Raw genomic sequence first — 15,681 nt, 5'->3', positions numbered from 1 at the left:
CTAATTATGGATATGGGGACACCACCAAAGGATACGGATTTACCGGTGTGGTGGGTAGGTAATATCACCAACGTAATACTCATCATGAGGTGCGGTGATTAGGGCCAAATGATACGGGATCTTCCCGGTGCGGTTCAAACCTACAAGTCCTTCTTGTATTATAGGCATTGATTCGTTCTTTGCCCTTATCATATAATTATAAATGGAAAATGGATTAGGGTTAGTAAATATGAATGTTAGTACAATGTCTGTGTTTGAATTCACTAAGCTTTGTGCTTACGTTTTCCCTTATAACTTTACATGTGTTAAGATTAAAGAGGCTAAGGCTTGACATGGAGCACCGGGACATCGCTACTAGTTATTTTTGTTGGGACCTTATTATTATTATTATTACTTCCGCACTTATTTTATATGATTATTAAGTTGATGGATTATGTTATGACTATTTCAGTTGTTTTAATTTAATTTAAGATGCGTGTTTAAAAGTTTAAAATTTTTGCAAAAATTTGGGTGTCACACATGGTCAAAGTAAATGGGTATTCTAAAAAAAATCGTATAATATACAATAAAAAAACCGCAATTTCATTAGACATAAAGTTCAACTTCCATAACAAAGTTACGTTTTAAAGTTCACAACTTCGCTCTTTCATTTTACGAAAGCAAGTATTTACATTTTCAGTCTTAACATTCTCAAGTGCTTCTTCTTCTACACTACAAATCAAAACATCATTCATAAAATCGTCACCTATTGTATTACGCAAATCAGTCTTTAATAACTCCATTGCAGAAAAACATCGTTCAACGGCAGCGGTTGCGACGTGCAAAACCAATGTTAGTTTTAATAATCTATAAACCAAAGGAAAAGAGAGGTGCTTATGAGCTTCAACAACTTTGCTTTTTCAAAACTAGAAATTGAGTCACAAGGATGCAAAGCTGCCATGTTCTCCATCAATGTCGTGCCAACTTCACTAAATCGATCCCTAAATTCTTGAATTTGCATATCCAAAACCGTGTTAAAAATCACAACTTCAAAATGATATTGATTAGTCATATTGGTCCTACGCTTTCGTGGGATAACGTAATTTTCTGACATATTCACAATTCCATTTCCAATACTATGATTTTCACAAAAAGCACATACATTCTTCCAAATTTGTAGAAACTCATCTTTTCTAAAAACTAGCAATGCTTTCTTTGTCCCTTTAACTAACGAAGTCGCTTCCAAAATATCTTGATCTTTTTTTTGAAGATGCTTTGACAAGGTATCCGTGGGGCCTAGAATTTCCAAAATCAGGTGTAACAGAAACACGAAATCAAGTGTCTTGAAATATGAAAATATACCCTTTGTTTGATTACAATTAGATAAAATAGACCCCTCATCTTTGACATATTTAAGGAGCAAAACAACTCCTGCAAAACAAATTCAACAAACTTACAATTGTTCTATAATGTGAACCCCATCAAGTATCTCCAGCTCGAACAAGAGACATCTCTTGATTCAACCCTCTTCCTGTTTTAGTTTCACCAATACCAATTTCGGCTTCAACTCTTTATTTTTGCATCTCTCGTATCATATCTTTTCTCTCACATGACCCACAAACGACAGTAACCACCAAAGCTATCTGTTTAAAGAATTCTTCAACATCATCATGTTTCTTTGCTACCACCACAACAACTAGATGAAGTTGGTGTGCAAAACAATGAATATAATGTGCGGAACTATTTTCTTAAAATATCAAAGATTTCAAACCGTTGAATGCATCACTCACATAACTTGCTCCGTCATAACCTTGCCCCATCACCTATATATTTCAAAAAGTTAATAAAAATATATAAGACATAAAAATAATATTAATATCGTATTAAAGAAATAAATATTTTATGTGTAACGCCCGCAAAATAGGGCTAGATGATTAAAGAATAATAGGATAATAGTTTGTCACAGTGGTAAATAGATGTTTTCAACAGATGATTATTGAGGGAAAATAATGTAAACAAAGTCATAGTAGTCGTTAAACCGAGGGAGTGCATATAGAGACCGTTCAAATATGACTTCATATGAGGAAGTTATGATTTTTTGATGTTTCAACTTAGTAGTGCACGACAAAGAAACCAAAATAGAAATGGGTTGATTGTTATCCGAAACAATCAAAATGAGGGTTGAAGATTTCGTAAATACAATTTCGTCGATTTAAAGACAGTCGAGAACGGATGTCGAACGGAAGAGTTATGATTTTTATACGGACTTTAACAGTCTAAGCCTATGAAAATATAACTTTAAAAATAAAGTGAGAATTAGCCAACTAAGTCCAAATTAAAGTTTTAGATCTCGTCGGTAGCTACGCGTGGATATAAAAAACGTCGAAAACGGAGCTCGTATGAAGAAGTTAAAGAATTTACAAAATTTGCGTTTTTGCGCGGTGCAATCTTCAAGAAGGTGGCAACGCGACCTGGAAGCTGACACATGGAACAAAACGGCTAGGTAGATGTCGCCTTAAACTCGTGGCCCACACCTTGAAAGGCACTCCACGCATGGTCAAAATCCAGCTATAAATAACAGCTACAGCCCCATTCCATTCCTTGCACCTTTCCAATTTCTCTCTATGATTCTCTGAGATTTTAGCTCGATTTTTTCCTACTTTTTAGAAGTTTTTAGTGAAGCTCAGAGTAATCGAAGAGTAGAAGTGTTCGGGTCAAAGTTCTGCCTGCGAACTATCCAGATTTTTGTCAAAAACCTCTGTGAGTTAAGCTACACTTATTTTATTTCTAATGTAACTTATATTTATATTCATAGTCGTTGTTATGAATTTGTAAATAAGATTTATCAGTAATTCCAAGTCATAATACTGATTGATCTACTTATGGGGTGATGTCTAGGCTAGATTTAGTGAGGTGTTTAATGTGAGATTTCCAAACAGTATACTCTATATACCAAACGGACCCTACCTCCGATATGATCTTACTTGGTTGCTCCTTATCAGCTATAGATCAATAGTCATTGGAATTGCTGAGGAATTTAGACTAGTCATTAGTCATAAGTGTTTTATTAGCTGTCTAAGCCAATAACTAAATTCGTATAATCTAGAATTATTTGTAAAGTCCTTTTGGGTTGCCCTCAAACCTAGTAATTAACCGAAATGCTTTTTGGAGAGAGACTGTCACACCCCCAAACCAGGATGGCGGAAATGTCCTGGGGTGGATGACTTTCATGTATTGTATCATAACAATTATTTAGTAGTAAAGAAAGCAAACACAACCATCATATATATAATTGAAAAAGTTACATCATTGGAAGTGTTACATGTTTCAAAAGCCAATTACAATATGATGACAAAAGATTTGTTTGACGCCTTAGCGTCCCATCCTCAAAAGCTGGTGGTTAGCTGTTTTACTGATTCCCTGAGAATACAAGTTGTTTGAAAAAGTGTCAACATTTAAGTTGGTGAGTTAATAAGAGTTTGTATGAAAAATAGTCAGCCTTTACGTGAAAAGATATCATGTTGTTTCAAGAAAATCCGATATTTTCTAATAAATGAGGTGTAAGCCGTTCACTTGTAAAATGATGGTGTTTATTCCAGAAAATCCAATATTTTCCGTAGAAATGAGTTGTAGTCTTAAATGTTCCAAGACCGAAATATATCAGTGTTTTCCATACTTAAGTAGTAATATGTAGTTTTATTCATGTATAAAACCGTTTGAATAAATGTGTTTTCGTGTAAAATATACGTATAGTCGTTTCCCCATGTGAGTTTTCATAACCGTGCTAAAAATGAATTCCCTGCCGCGACGTTCTTCAGACATAGAAGTGTTTATGACATTTGTCACCCATAACCTGCTGGTATGACTGTAGCTAATAGTCAGGGTGTGGGATCATCAGTCCCATATAAATCTATACACAAGTATCATACTCTCTTACGGGAGATTCTGGTTATGAAATAGGACTTTCATGTATACCTCAGTTAGGTACGATGAAGACAATGTCTCATAAATTTATTCAACGAGAGTACATGTTTTTGTAATGAAAACGTTTGAATATGTAATTATCCCCCTTTTCCAGGATAATTAAGAAATGACGTAAAACAATTATACATGCACTTTATATAATTACACCATTTGCTCTACGGGTTATAAAGGTAGTAATGTTTCGTAAGCTATATTTATATAGTTTTAGTGAAATGAACGTTTCGTACTTAAAATATATATAGTTATATATATTCATAAGAATAATGTAGTGTATTTTGTAACCATTTTTCATATCTTTACGTTTTTATCAAAATGTTGTACGTAAAAATATACATGGTTGATAGTAAAGCCATTTCGCGTATTTAACACTTTTCGTAAAATTGGTAAAATAACGTATTTAAATGTTTGCGTTTTAACGTAAATTTTCTTGTGTGTTACTTGTATTCCCCCCCCCCCCCCTAAAACATAGAAAAAGTCTTGAAAATGTAGGGGTATGAACTCATCTTATTTGTGTTTGCGGCTAGATAACGAGGTGAAAATGATGATCTCCGAGTTATAATACGGGAAGCTAGTCGTATCCTAATAGTTTCAAACACATAATAATGTGTGAATAAGATGAACTTAACATGAAAATGTTTGCATAAGCGCTAGATTATATATGAAATACTTACAATAATACTAAGGAACAATGTTGATCAAAAGGCTTCCTGGGAAATATTGATGAAGAACTTGGAAGATTTGAAGAATTAAGAGAAATGAAAGGGTTTTCTCTTGAGAGTATTGTGAAGTGTGAATATGTTTTAACTATGAATGGTTCTAATTCGTGTATTATATAGGAAATAAAAGGAAATGAAGTGACAGTGAGTTAATGTTTACATTGGTATGTGTACTTATCATCAAGTGGCACCTTATCTAAATATTAAAGGATATTTCAACCCTAAATAGGGTGATTTCGGTCCCCCACACACAAAGTAGTTTTCGGTCCAAGCATGAAGTAAGGAAGGGATTTCGGCCTTAATGGGCCTTAAATAAGGTGTTTTCGGTCTTAGTGGCTTGGTTCTTGGGGTGTTTTCGGTTTGGTGCTTCACATAGGGGTGATTTCGGTCCTATGTAACCGAAATCACAAGAATTGTGGGTCGTAGGCCGAAAACTCAAGGCATGACACATGTATATGCTTTTATGTTAAACTATTTGATTTTTGTTTGACTTGTTTGACTCTTTATTGATTTGTTGACTTTTCAAGGTTTATTTCCACATGGATTTTAAAGTATATGCATATAATAAATTATATAAACATGCCCTCTTGGCATTCAAAGTTCTATTGCATTAATGATACGATGTGAATTCACTTGTACATGGTTAGAGTTTAGACCTCGTTTGCTCTAGGAATTTTCCAGTTGTCACATCATCCCCCCGTTAGAGGGAATTTCGTCCCGAAATTAGTTATAGAGTGGTTACTCATGAGTTAGGGAAGAGATGTGGGTACATTTGTTTCATTTGGTCTTCTCGTTCCCATGTGAATTTAGGTCCTCGGTTGGAGTTCCAGCGGACTTTTACTATTGGTATACGACTTTACTTTGTTCTCTTGATTTCACCATCCATGATTTCCACTGGCTCTTCGACGAAGTTGAGACTCTCAGTTACCTCGATTTCATCGAGTGGGATTACAAGTGTTTTGTCGGACAAACATTTCTTTAGACGTGACACGTGGAAGGTGGGGTGTACGTTACTAAGTTCTTGTGGTAGTTGGAGTTTGTAAGCTATCGGGCCGATTCTAGCAACGATTTCAAAAGGCCCAATGTACCTTGGATTTAGTTTTCTACGCTTTCCAAAGCGTATCATTCCCTTCCAGGGTGAGACCTTTAACAGAACGCGGTCACCCACCTGGAATTCCAAGAGTTTGCGTCTCTTATCTGCATAGCTCTTTTGCCGGTCCCTAGATGCTTTCAGCCGTTCACAGATTTGAACGATATTCTCTATTGTCTCCCTTATGATCTCGGGTCCGATGAGAGTGCTGTCAGGAACTTGCCCCTTTGCTAGTTGTGTGTCACCCACTTCAGCCCAGCACAAAGGTTATATGCACTTGCGGCCATAGAGGGCTTCGAATGGAGCAACTCCGATGCTAGTGTGATATATATTGTTGTATGAGAACTCGACGAGTGGTAAATGGGTATCCCAAGCTTTACTAAAGTATATCACGCAAGCTCTCAACATATCCTCTAATGTTTGGATAGTTCTTTCGCTCTGCCCGTCGGTCTGTGGGTGGTATGTGTTAGGGTGCAAAGTCACTCTTGGATGTAGTGTTTTAGGCTTACCCTCTTGTATATGTAAATGGGTTGAGTCTTTCCTATAAATAGGAAGTGAGTGACTCCCATTATGAAGGGAACCATTTGGAGTGTTAGACTAGAGAGAGAAATTGTGTACAAACCCATTTGTATATTCTTTCTAGATCTAATATGAGCTTACAAAGATTTATTTACTCCTTGTGTTCTTGATTTTACATGATGATTCACTAGATCTTTCTAATTCCGCACATGCCATCATAAACAACACCACAACAATTGGTATCAGAGCAGGTGTTCTTGATTTCATCAAGAATTGATCCATGGTGGCAATCTTGATTTGGTGATTCATTTTTTGATCTTTGATCTTCATGTTTTAGAGAGTTTTTGGATTCTAGAAATCGAATTCATCTTTGATTCTATTCATAATTCGATTTTCTTCACTAGAATTCAAGTGATTTTTGCTTTCTCTCTCTAGAAAACCCATTTAAAATCACTTTCTCTCTCTAGAAATCTTCAAGTTTTTGTGATCATGGTGAATTTGCCATACAATTCTTGGATTGTGATCGTTGAAGGTATCAAATACAAAGTCAATAAAGATCAATATTATGGGTTAGTGTTAAGCAGTTTGATTTTTTGGGAAACTATGGTTTCTTATGGAGGATTGAAGGATGATCATGGAAGCTTGATATTTCAACCACTTTGTGAGATCAAATGGTTGGCTGATATTACATGGTCCATATCATCACGTAGTAGTGATAAGATTGGAGAAGAAAAATATTTGTTCAAAAAGAAATATGTTTCTCTTATTGAAGACCCAAATGATCTTCGTGCTCTTAAGGTTGTTGAAGTTGTTAACAATGGAGTTCAATGTGATGTTCTTGATGTTCTTGAAGTTCATGATAAGAAGATTCAAGTTGATTCTCAAGATGAAAAAGTTTTTTTGCTCGATTGGAGATCAAACCGATGATATTTTGTGTTCTTGTGATTCGTTTGAAGGAATGATTCCTTATCGGAAGCCGGTGATCCAAGAAATTCACAAGTATCAAACTCCAAAAGATTTGATTCAACATAAAGTTGAAGTTGTGGAAAGTGGGTTTGTTCATGAAATCAAGTATTCAAGATGCAAAAAGATGAGAAAGAAAAAGAAGAAGAAGATTAATCGGAAAAACAAGCGGGTTTACTCACAAAAATTGTCAAATATTGTGAAGCCGAAATCCGTGAAGCAAATTTGGGTTCCAAAGCAACAATCTCCAAGTGTTGCATTGAATTTGAAGTCAAAACCCAAAGTGTTGGTGGTTCTTTTGAAGATGTTCTTGGATCATTGAAGAACACGAAGAACGAGTTGTACATCTCGCATAGTGGGTGGTACAATGTTCAAATTGGAGATTTTCTCATTCCAACAAAAGAACCAAGATCTTCTAAATTTGATTCGTTCGTTGAAAATGGAACTCGATTCGTCAAAAAGGTATCACAAATTCTCAAATGGATTCCAAAACGTCCATGATTTCTATTTGTATTGAGCGTTTTTCATTTTTGATCGATTTGTCTCATTGGATCTAATCCATTTCAACCCCATTGTTGATCCAATTATTTTTGTTTAGATCAAAATTCCAAAAATCAAAATCAAATTCTCAGATTTCTTTTACTGATTCATCAAATCAAAATTAAAATCTAATTCCATTTTTTTGTCACTGTTCATCGGTATTTGAGTTCAAAGCCCAATCAAAATCGATTCGTGGTACTATTCACGTATGATTCATTTTAAGACCAAATGATTTATGATACTGTTCATCTTATCGATTTCAGCCCAAATATCTTTCAATATTACTTTTCAATTTAACCTTTATCAATAATCGAAAACAATATCATCGTATTCTTGTATCAGTCAAATATCTTGATCATCGATTGTATCTGACTGACCTGATATCGGAAGTCGAAATCAGGAATTAGTAGTTTGTGTGCTGCTAATCTGGTATTTCAAAAAGGATAGAACGTGTTTGATTGTGTTCGTTCTCATCCTGGTATCGATGTTTAGCGTTTGAGTTCGAATCACACAATCGAGTTTATTATAATTGATTTTGAGACAAATGTTGTTATTGTCTAATGGTCGAACTCAATTTGGAGTTACTTGTTGATTTCGATTTTGGTTGGAGTCCATTCCTGCATTTGATTTGGAGATTGTCGACTGATGAAATACAAGTCAACCTGGAAAGTCAAAATTGGTTATTTAGCTTTCGTTTCAGTGACTGATGATTCGAAATTCTGATGGATTCGATGGTTGGTGTTGCTTGGTAAGGTCGAAATTGATTCTGAAAACTTGATTGAGTTTGAATTCGTTGGACTATTGGGTTAATAACGAATCGACTAGGGAAGAATAGATGGATTGACTGTCGACGGTTTGGAGGTCAAACAGCCTTCACTGTGGAATTTTGGAATCGATTTCAAAGGAGTAATAGTCGAATGTTTGACAAATCTGAAAATCGATATTGGATAGATGATTTGTGTTTTGGATTCACAGAACGAAAGTCAGAGTCGAGAATCTGATAACGAAGTTTTGTTGGTGTATTGGAGTCTGAATTTACTTGTTGATTAAGTATTCGATTATTGAACGATGGGTCGATGTGCGAATATTGTCCTTTGGTGTCGATGGATTTTAAAAGCGACTGATCGATGATTTTGGGAAGATGATTTTGTATGTTGAACGAAAGCAATGAATTCGTTTGGTTATGTCGACTTTGAAGAGTTGATGGGCCAAGGAATCGACGATGTTAATGGCACGAAATTGAAATTAAAAGTAAATGGTTGATTTTGGAAGAACTGTAAGAACGAAAATTTGGGTTTAATGACTAACGAAAGAATTTTGGTTTGGGAACGAACATGCTCAATTTTGGGGAAGCAATGATGTTTAAGAAAGTTTAAAATTTCGTTCATATGGTGCAGATGAATTCGTACGAAGGGGAGAGAGAAAGAAAAAGTTTCGTACATTTAGTTTGCCTGATTTCGTATGAATTGAGGAAGAAGAAACATCAGGTTTCGTATATGGCCCTTGACACTTCATATGTTTGTCACTTTTCAACCGAGAAAATTTCGTATGATTGATAAAACTTTCGTATGTTTTGAAGGAAAAATGGAAAATTTTCGAAAATCACCCCTAAACTTTCGAATATTTGGCAACCTCAACAATTAACTGAAGTTTCGAATTTTTGACACTTTTCACCCAACTTCGAAAATTGGCTGAAGTTTCGTATGTTTGGGATAATTTTCGTATGTTTGGAGCACAAATGGCAGAATTTTCGAAAATAGTCCCTGAGGCTTCGAATGTTTGACAGTTCATACCCAAATTCGAAAAGGACTGTTTTTGCTGAAATTTGAAGAAAATACATTTCAGGCCCCTGCAGTTTGTGCAAATTGACGCTTTCTACCCAACTTTGGAAAAGGGGGAGAGTTTTGCATATTTGGCTGTTTTGGGCGCAACGGGTCCCTGCAGAATTCAGAAAGTGACGATTTTTACCTGGTTTTTGAAAAATCTTGCAACTTTCACCCAAAAAGTCAAAAATTTTCATAAATTGGAAATTTTTTGTGGCTTTTTCGTGATTGTTTTTCGGTGCAAGATTTTTGGTGATTCATTTATCGTACACATCAAGAGGGAGTATCGTGAAGACTATTCCTCGGGCGCTTCTTACCCTTAGTGGGTTTTATAATCATTTTTTTATTATAAAAAGGGGGAGAATGATGGGTATTCGAAGCTTCTCGGGTTTGTCGAATATTCATTTGCGGATTTGAAGACCGGTGTTACTTCGAGAGGGAGTTTCGTCTTGATCGCGCTAGCTCGTTGGAGACTGAAGCCTGGACATCCAATCCTAACTTTAAGGGGGAGAATGTTAGGGTGCAAAGTCACTCTTGGATGTAGTGTTTTAGGCTTACCCTCTTGTATGTGTAAATGGGTTGAGTCTTTCCTATAAATAGGAAGTGAGTGAATCCCATTATGAAGGGAACCATTTGGAGTGTTAGACTAGAGAGAGAAATTGTGTACAAACCCATTTGTATATTTTTTCTAGATCTAATATGAGCTTACAAAGATTTATTTACTCCTTGTGTTCTTGATTTTACATGATGATTCACTAGATCTTTCTAATTCCGCACATGCCATCATAAACAACACCACAACAGTATGTCGTACTCATGTCGAGTTTAGGTCCAAGGGATTTTTGTAGTGACTGCCAGAACCGTGAGGTAAATCTACTGTCTTTGTCAGAGATGATGGATATTGGCACGCCATGTAATCGTACGATCTATTTAATGTAGGTTCTGGTTAGTTTCTCAATATTGTCAGTTTCTTTTATTGGTAGGAAGTGTGCGGATTTGGTTAACCTGTCAACAATCACCCAGATGGTGTCGAGTCCACCTGTCGTCTTGGGTAATTTGGTGATGAAGTCCATGGTTATCCGCTCCCACTTCCACTCGGGTATTTTTGGTTGTTGTAGTAAACCTGAGGGCTTTTGGTATTCTACCTTGACCTTGGCGCAAGTCAGGCACTTGCCCACATAGGTAGCGATTTCGGCTTTCATGTTCGACCACCAATAAAGTTTCTTGAGGTCTAGGTACATCTTGTCTGAACCGGGATGAATAGAGTATCGAGTCTTGTGAGCCTCATTCATGACAACATCTCTGAATCCACCGAACTTCGGTATCCATGAGATAATGAGCTTCATCACCCTTGACCTCCATATTTTTATCCATTACTCTCAAGGATTCTTCTGATACATTTTCACGTTTCAAGGCTTCCAGCTGGGCCTCTTTGATCTGTATGGATAGGTGTGAATGGATAGTTAGGGTCAACGACTTTACTCGACGGCCTGAGTATTCTTTTGGGCTGAGGGCATCTGCTATTATGTTGGCCTTGCCTGGATGATAACGAATTTCACATTCGTAATCGTTTAGTAGCTCCACCCATTGTCGTTGCCTCATGGTGAGTTCCTTTTGATCAAAGATGTGCTGGAGACTTTTATGGTCCGTGAAGATTGTGCACTTCGTGCCATAAAGATAGTGTCTCCAGATTTTCATAGCAAACACCACAACTCCTAATTTGAGGTCATGCGTGGTGTAGTTAACTTCGTGAGTCTTAAGTTGTCTCGAGGCATAGGCAATGATCTTTCCTCGTTGCATGAGCACGCATCCCAAACCTTGCTTGGATGCGTCACAGTAGACCACAAAGTCATCGGTTCCTTCTGGAAGAGACAAGATTGGGGCGCTTCATAGAGCTTGCTTTAGTGTCTGGAAAGCAGCTTCTTGTTTCTCCTCCTAGTTGAAGGTTACACCCTTCTGGGTCAAGGTGGTGAGTGGATTAGCGATCTTAGAGAACTTTTGTATGAATCTCTTGTAGTAGCCAGCAAGGCCTAAGAACTGGTAGATCTCCGTCGATGTTCTTGGTGCTTTATAGTTCTCAATTGCCTTGATTTTGGAGGGGTCCACATGTGTTCCCTCTTTGCTGACCACGTGACCCAAGAATTCCACCTCTCGGATCCAAAATTCACATTTGGAAAACTTGGCATATAGATTTTCCATCCTCAATGTCTCCAGGACTTGTCGTAGATGTTGACTGTGCTCTTCCTTACTTCGTGAATAGATCAATATGTCATTGATGAACACTATCATGAATTTATCTAAGTAAGGTCGGCATACTCGATTCATCAGGTCCATGAACACAGCTGGTGCATTCGTCAATCCGAAGAGCATCACTTTGAACTCGTAGTAACCGTAGCGAGTCCGAAACGCCGTTTTAGAAACATCTTCCTCCTGGACCCGCAGTTGGTGGTAACCCAACCTCAGATCGATTTTTGAGAAGTAGCATGCTCCCTGAATTTGGTCGAATAGGTCGTCGATTCGGGGTAGGGGATATCGGTTTTTGATAGTGAGTTTGTTCAACTCACGATAATCAATGCACATGCGAAAAGATCCGTCTTTATTCTTAACGAATAGAACTGGTGCTCCCCAAGGTAAGAAGCTTGGTCGGATAAATCCTTTGTTCAACAGTTCGTTTAGTTGACTAGATAATTCCTGTATTTCAGCCGTAGCCAATCGGTATGGGGATTTGGCTATAGGGGTGGCTCCAGGAATTAAGTCGATTTTGAACTCGACTTGTCACACATGAGGTATTCCCGGAAGGTCTTCTGGGAATACATCAGGAAAGTTACAGACTTCTGGAATATCCTTGATATCCTTTACCTACTTCTTCTTGTCAACGACGTGTGCTAGGAATGCATGGTACTTCTTGCGCAGATAGGTCTGATCCTTGATGCACGAGATGATTTTGAGACTTGTGCTAGGTTTGTCACCGTAGATGACGAGCGTCTCGTTATTTGGTAAGTTGAGTCGGACGGCTTTTTCGTAACATAAGATATCGACGTGGTGAGGACTTAACCAATCCATGAGAATGATGACGTCGATACTTCTTATTGTGACCGACATTAAATCGATTTGAAAGGAATGATTGTTTAGAGTTAGAGTGCACCCTATGTACACGTCTTTAGTTCTTTCAGTTTTACCATTTGCCATTTCTACTGTGAATATTTCGTTGAGTGGTTGTGGTTTTTGGTTGAGTATGTGTTTAAATTTGTGGCTCATGAAACTCCTCTCCGCACCACTATTGAAGAGTATGCATACATATGAGTTATTGAGAAGGAACGTACCGGTAACCACTGTGGGGGTCCTTCAGGGCTTCCTCGTGCCCTAATGTCAGATGCCTTCCTGTACCCCCATCATCCCTGTTATTGGCTTTTGGGCATTCCTTCCTGAAGTGTCCCGTTTCCCCGCACCTGTAACATGTTCAGCTTACTCCGGTATTTGTGTTTGGGACGGCCTGTTATGCTGGCTCTTTACAGAAACAGACAGTGTGTCCTTTCTTGTTGTAATTTGTGCAATGCATTTCCCGACAAGCTCCAACATGGTGTAAGTTGCACTTGTTACATTTGGGTAGTGTTCCAGCATATTGTTTTGTTGGTGTTGGGGCGGCCGGGACCGTGATAGTGTGGGCTGCCACTATTTGTTGTTTCTTGGCAGGCTCTTGCGTTGATTTGCTCTTTATCTTGTTCCAGGGTCTTCTTTTTTTGTCACTCCCTTTTGCTTGTTCGGGAATGGCCGTTATAAAGCCCTAGTGGAATCCATGATCCACAAGCGTTCGTGCCAAGCGTTTGGCACTATCAAAAGTGGATGGGTTTGAAGATATCACATTTCATTGGATCTGGGGGGATAGTCCCCAGAGGTAACGTTCCACCTTTTTGCTTTCCGGGGTGACCATCCGGGGACAAAGCACTGCCAAGTCACTGAACCTGGTGGTGTATGCTATTATATCGGAACCCACCATTGTGAGGTTCCAAAGTTCTTGCTCCAATTTTTGTACTTCGCCCCTTGGGCAATATTCTCCTAGCATCATGATTTTCAGGTCCTCCCAGTTCAAAGCGTTGGCCACGGGGAGTGTTAATGATTTGACCTGACCATTCCACCAGGAATGGGCCCCGTCGGTGAATGTGCAGACCGCAAATTCGGCCTTACTCTCTTCCGTACAGGCACATATTTCAAACACTGACTCAGTCTTCTTGAGCCACCTTGTCAGGGCGATGACACCTCTGTCGCCATAGAATTCTTTGGGTTTGCAATTTGAGAAGTCCTAATAGGAGCATCCTCTTGGTCGACCATGGCTGTCGCCTTGGTTATAACTATTAGTACCAATTCCAACCTTAGTGGCACCGTTGGAGGTAATCTGTGCTATGACAGCGGTTACAGCGGCTGTCACAGCAGCTTGAAAGACATCAGTATCCATCGGCGGTGGTGGCGGTGGTGGTGTTGTTGTTGTGTTGTTGTAACGCCTGTTAGATTTACGCGGAGGCATTTTTCTGCTATAACGTTTAAAGATGAAACGATGATGAGTTTTCAATAATGGTTACAAGTCGGGTGCTAACGGACAAGATTATTTTAGTTCCATGTGTTTTGCGTTACGATTTTTGTGTATTTTGTAAGTGCTTCATGATGGAAATCTACCATAGTTAATTAAATGATTACAACCAATTTATGAATTTACTAGAGACTTTCCAATGGAATAAAATGCATGTTAATGTCATTGATATATTTTAGTACATAATACTGGGAAAATTTGGCCTTTTAAGCAGGCCTACAATACATCAATGTAAGGGAAAATTTTGATAGCATATTGATTCCCTTGAATAGTGTAATCACTTATTCGTAGGGTCGATCCTACATACAGAAAAGAGTAGCACTGACACTTACTCAAAAACACCTAATCTATAACAAAACATGAGTAATATAGGAACTACTCGTAGTGCATGGTATCCTGTGAGCCCTGGAATGAAGTCATGAAGGTCTGCATCTCTTTCACTCGGTGCTCAGCCTCAATAACACGCCTCTCTATTATGGGTTGACGTTCCTGATATTCTCTCATCTCAGCTCGAGTCGCGGTAACTTCCCTCTAAAGGGCCTCGGTATGATCTCGTGTTCGATCTTGATCTTCGTCCAGACGATGAAGACGAACTGTAGTAACTTCGGTAATAGCACCAACCTCCATGATCTGGTTGGCGGATGCCCTTGCTTGTTCATCATGGCAGGCGATGCGACGGAACATGACAGGAAGAGCCCGGTCTGCTGAACCCCCTTTATCAAGGTTGTAAAAACCTCGTTCCATACCATAGCGTGGGCGTTGTCCCTGCTCTTCGCTCCATCTCTTCAAGTCTACTGCCCGACGGGGCGTCGGGCCCTAGAAGTTCCGTCTGGGGTTTTGGATGACTTGTGGTGGGTTGTAAACTTTGGGTTTTGAATCGGTGTCTTCTTCGACTTCTTCTTCTTCTGAGATCTCTTCAGGATCCTCATCTGTATCCTTCACTATCCAGCCGTTGTTTCCCTGATTAGGGAAATAGGGATCTCCAGGTAGGTGGAATCCTGCCATAGAGTCTATTCGAGAATAGGGGTAAGAGGTACATAAAGAATCTAAGTGTGTGGTTTTATAGTATCATAAAATACTCCTATAGAATTTTAAATTTGTATGTTTAAAGGTTCTCAAAATGGTTTGTTGGTAAGTTTTAGACACGTTATTCACCACAACCATTCCTCGGCATACGTTAGTCACATCCCGGATGAATATAGTTGATCAGGCTATATTCATCCCTGATTTGATTACATACCCCGAGGCCTACTCGTAGTGTTCAACTTATCTTAATACTTTTTGTTTTGTTACTGCTATGACACTGAACTAGTATGTATGAATGTACTTATACCTTTATAAAAATAATCCTAATATTTTAAAGTATACTTGTACGAAAATGTTACGTCAGAGAGTTTTAGTCCCATTGTATTTATAGTTTGTATATCTTATGTGGTTTGATATACTTAGTTCACTATAAACAATGCTCTGATTCCAATCTGT

The 15,681-nt window shown here is 38.2% G+C and overlaps 1 protein-coding gene across 1 annotated transcript; it reads right to left on the bottom strand.

Annotated features, from left to right (window-relative positions):
• Nucleotides 1-523: 523 nt before the first annotated feature.
• Nucleotides 524-14,136, bottom strand: LOC145158407 (uncharacterized). Its single transcript, XM_079077313.1, has 5 exons — nucleotides 13,984-14,136; nucleotides 1,751-1,802; nucleotides 891-1,410; nucleotides 672-846; nucleotides 524-541 (listed from the first exon to the last, which is right to left on the bottom strand). The coding sequence occupies exons 1-5, from the start codon at nucleotides 14,134-14,136 to the stop codon at nucleotides 524-526; spliced, it is 918 nt and encodes a 305-aa protein (XP_078933439.1).
• Nucleotides 14,137-15,681: the final 1,545 nt, after the last annotated feature.

Source organism: Lactuca virosa, chromosome 2 (assembly GCF_052849685.1).
Source record: "Lactuca virosa cultivar CGN04683 chromosome 2, Lactuca_virosa_CGN04683_v6, whole genome shotgun sequence".
NCBI lineage: Eukaryota > Viridiplantae > Streptophyta > Magnoliopsida > Asterales > Asteraceae > Lactuca > Lactuca virosa.
This window is presented reverse-complemented; position numbering and strand designations above follow the sequence as displayed.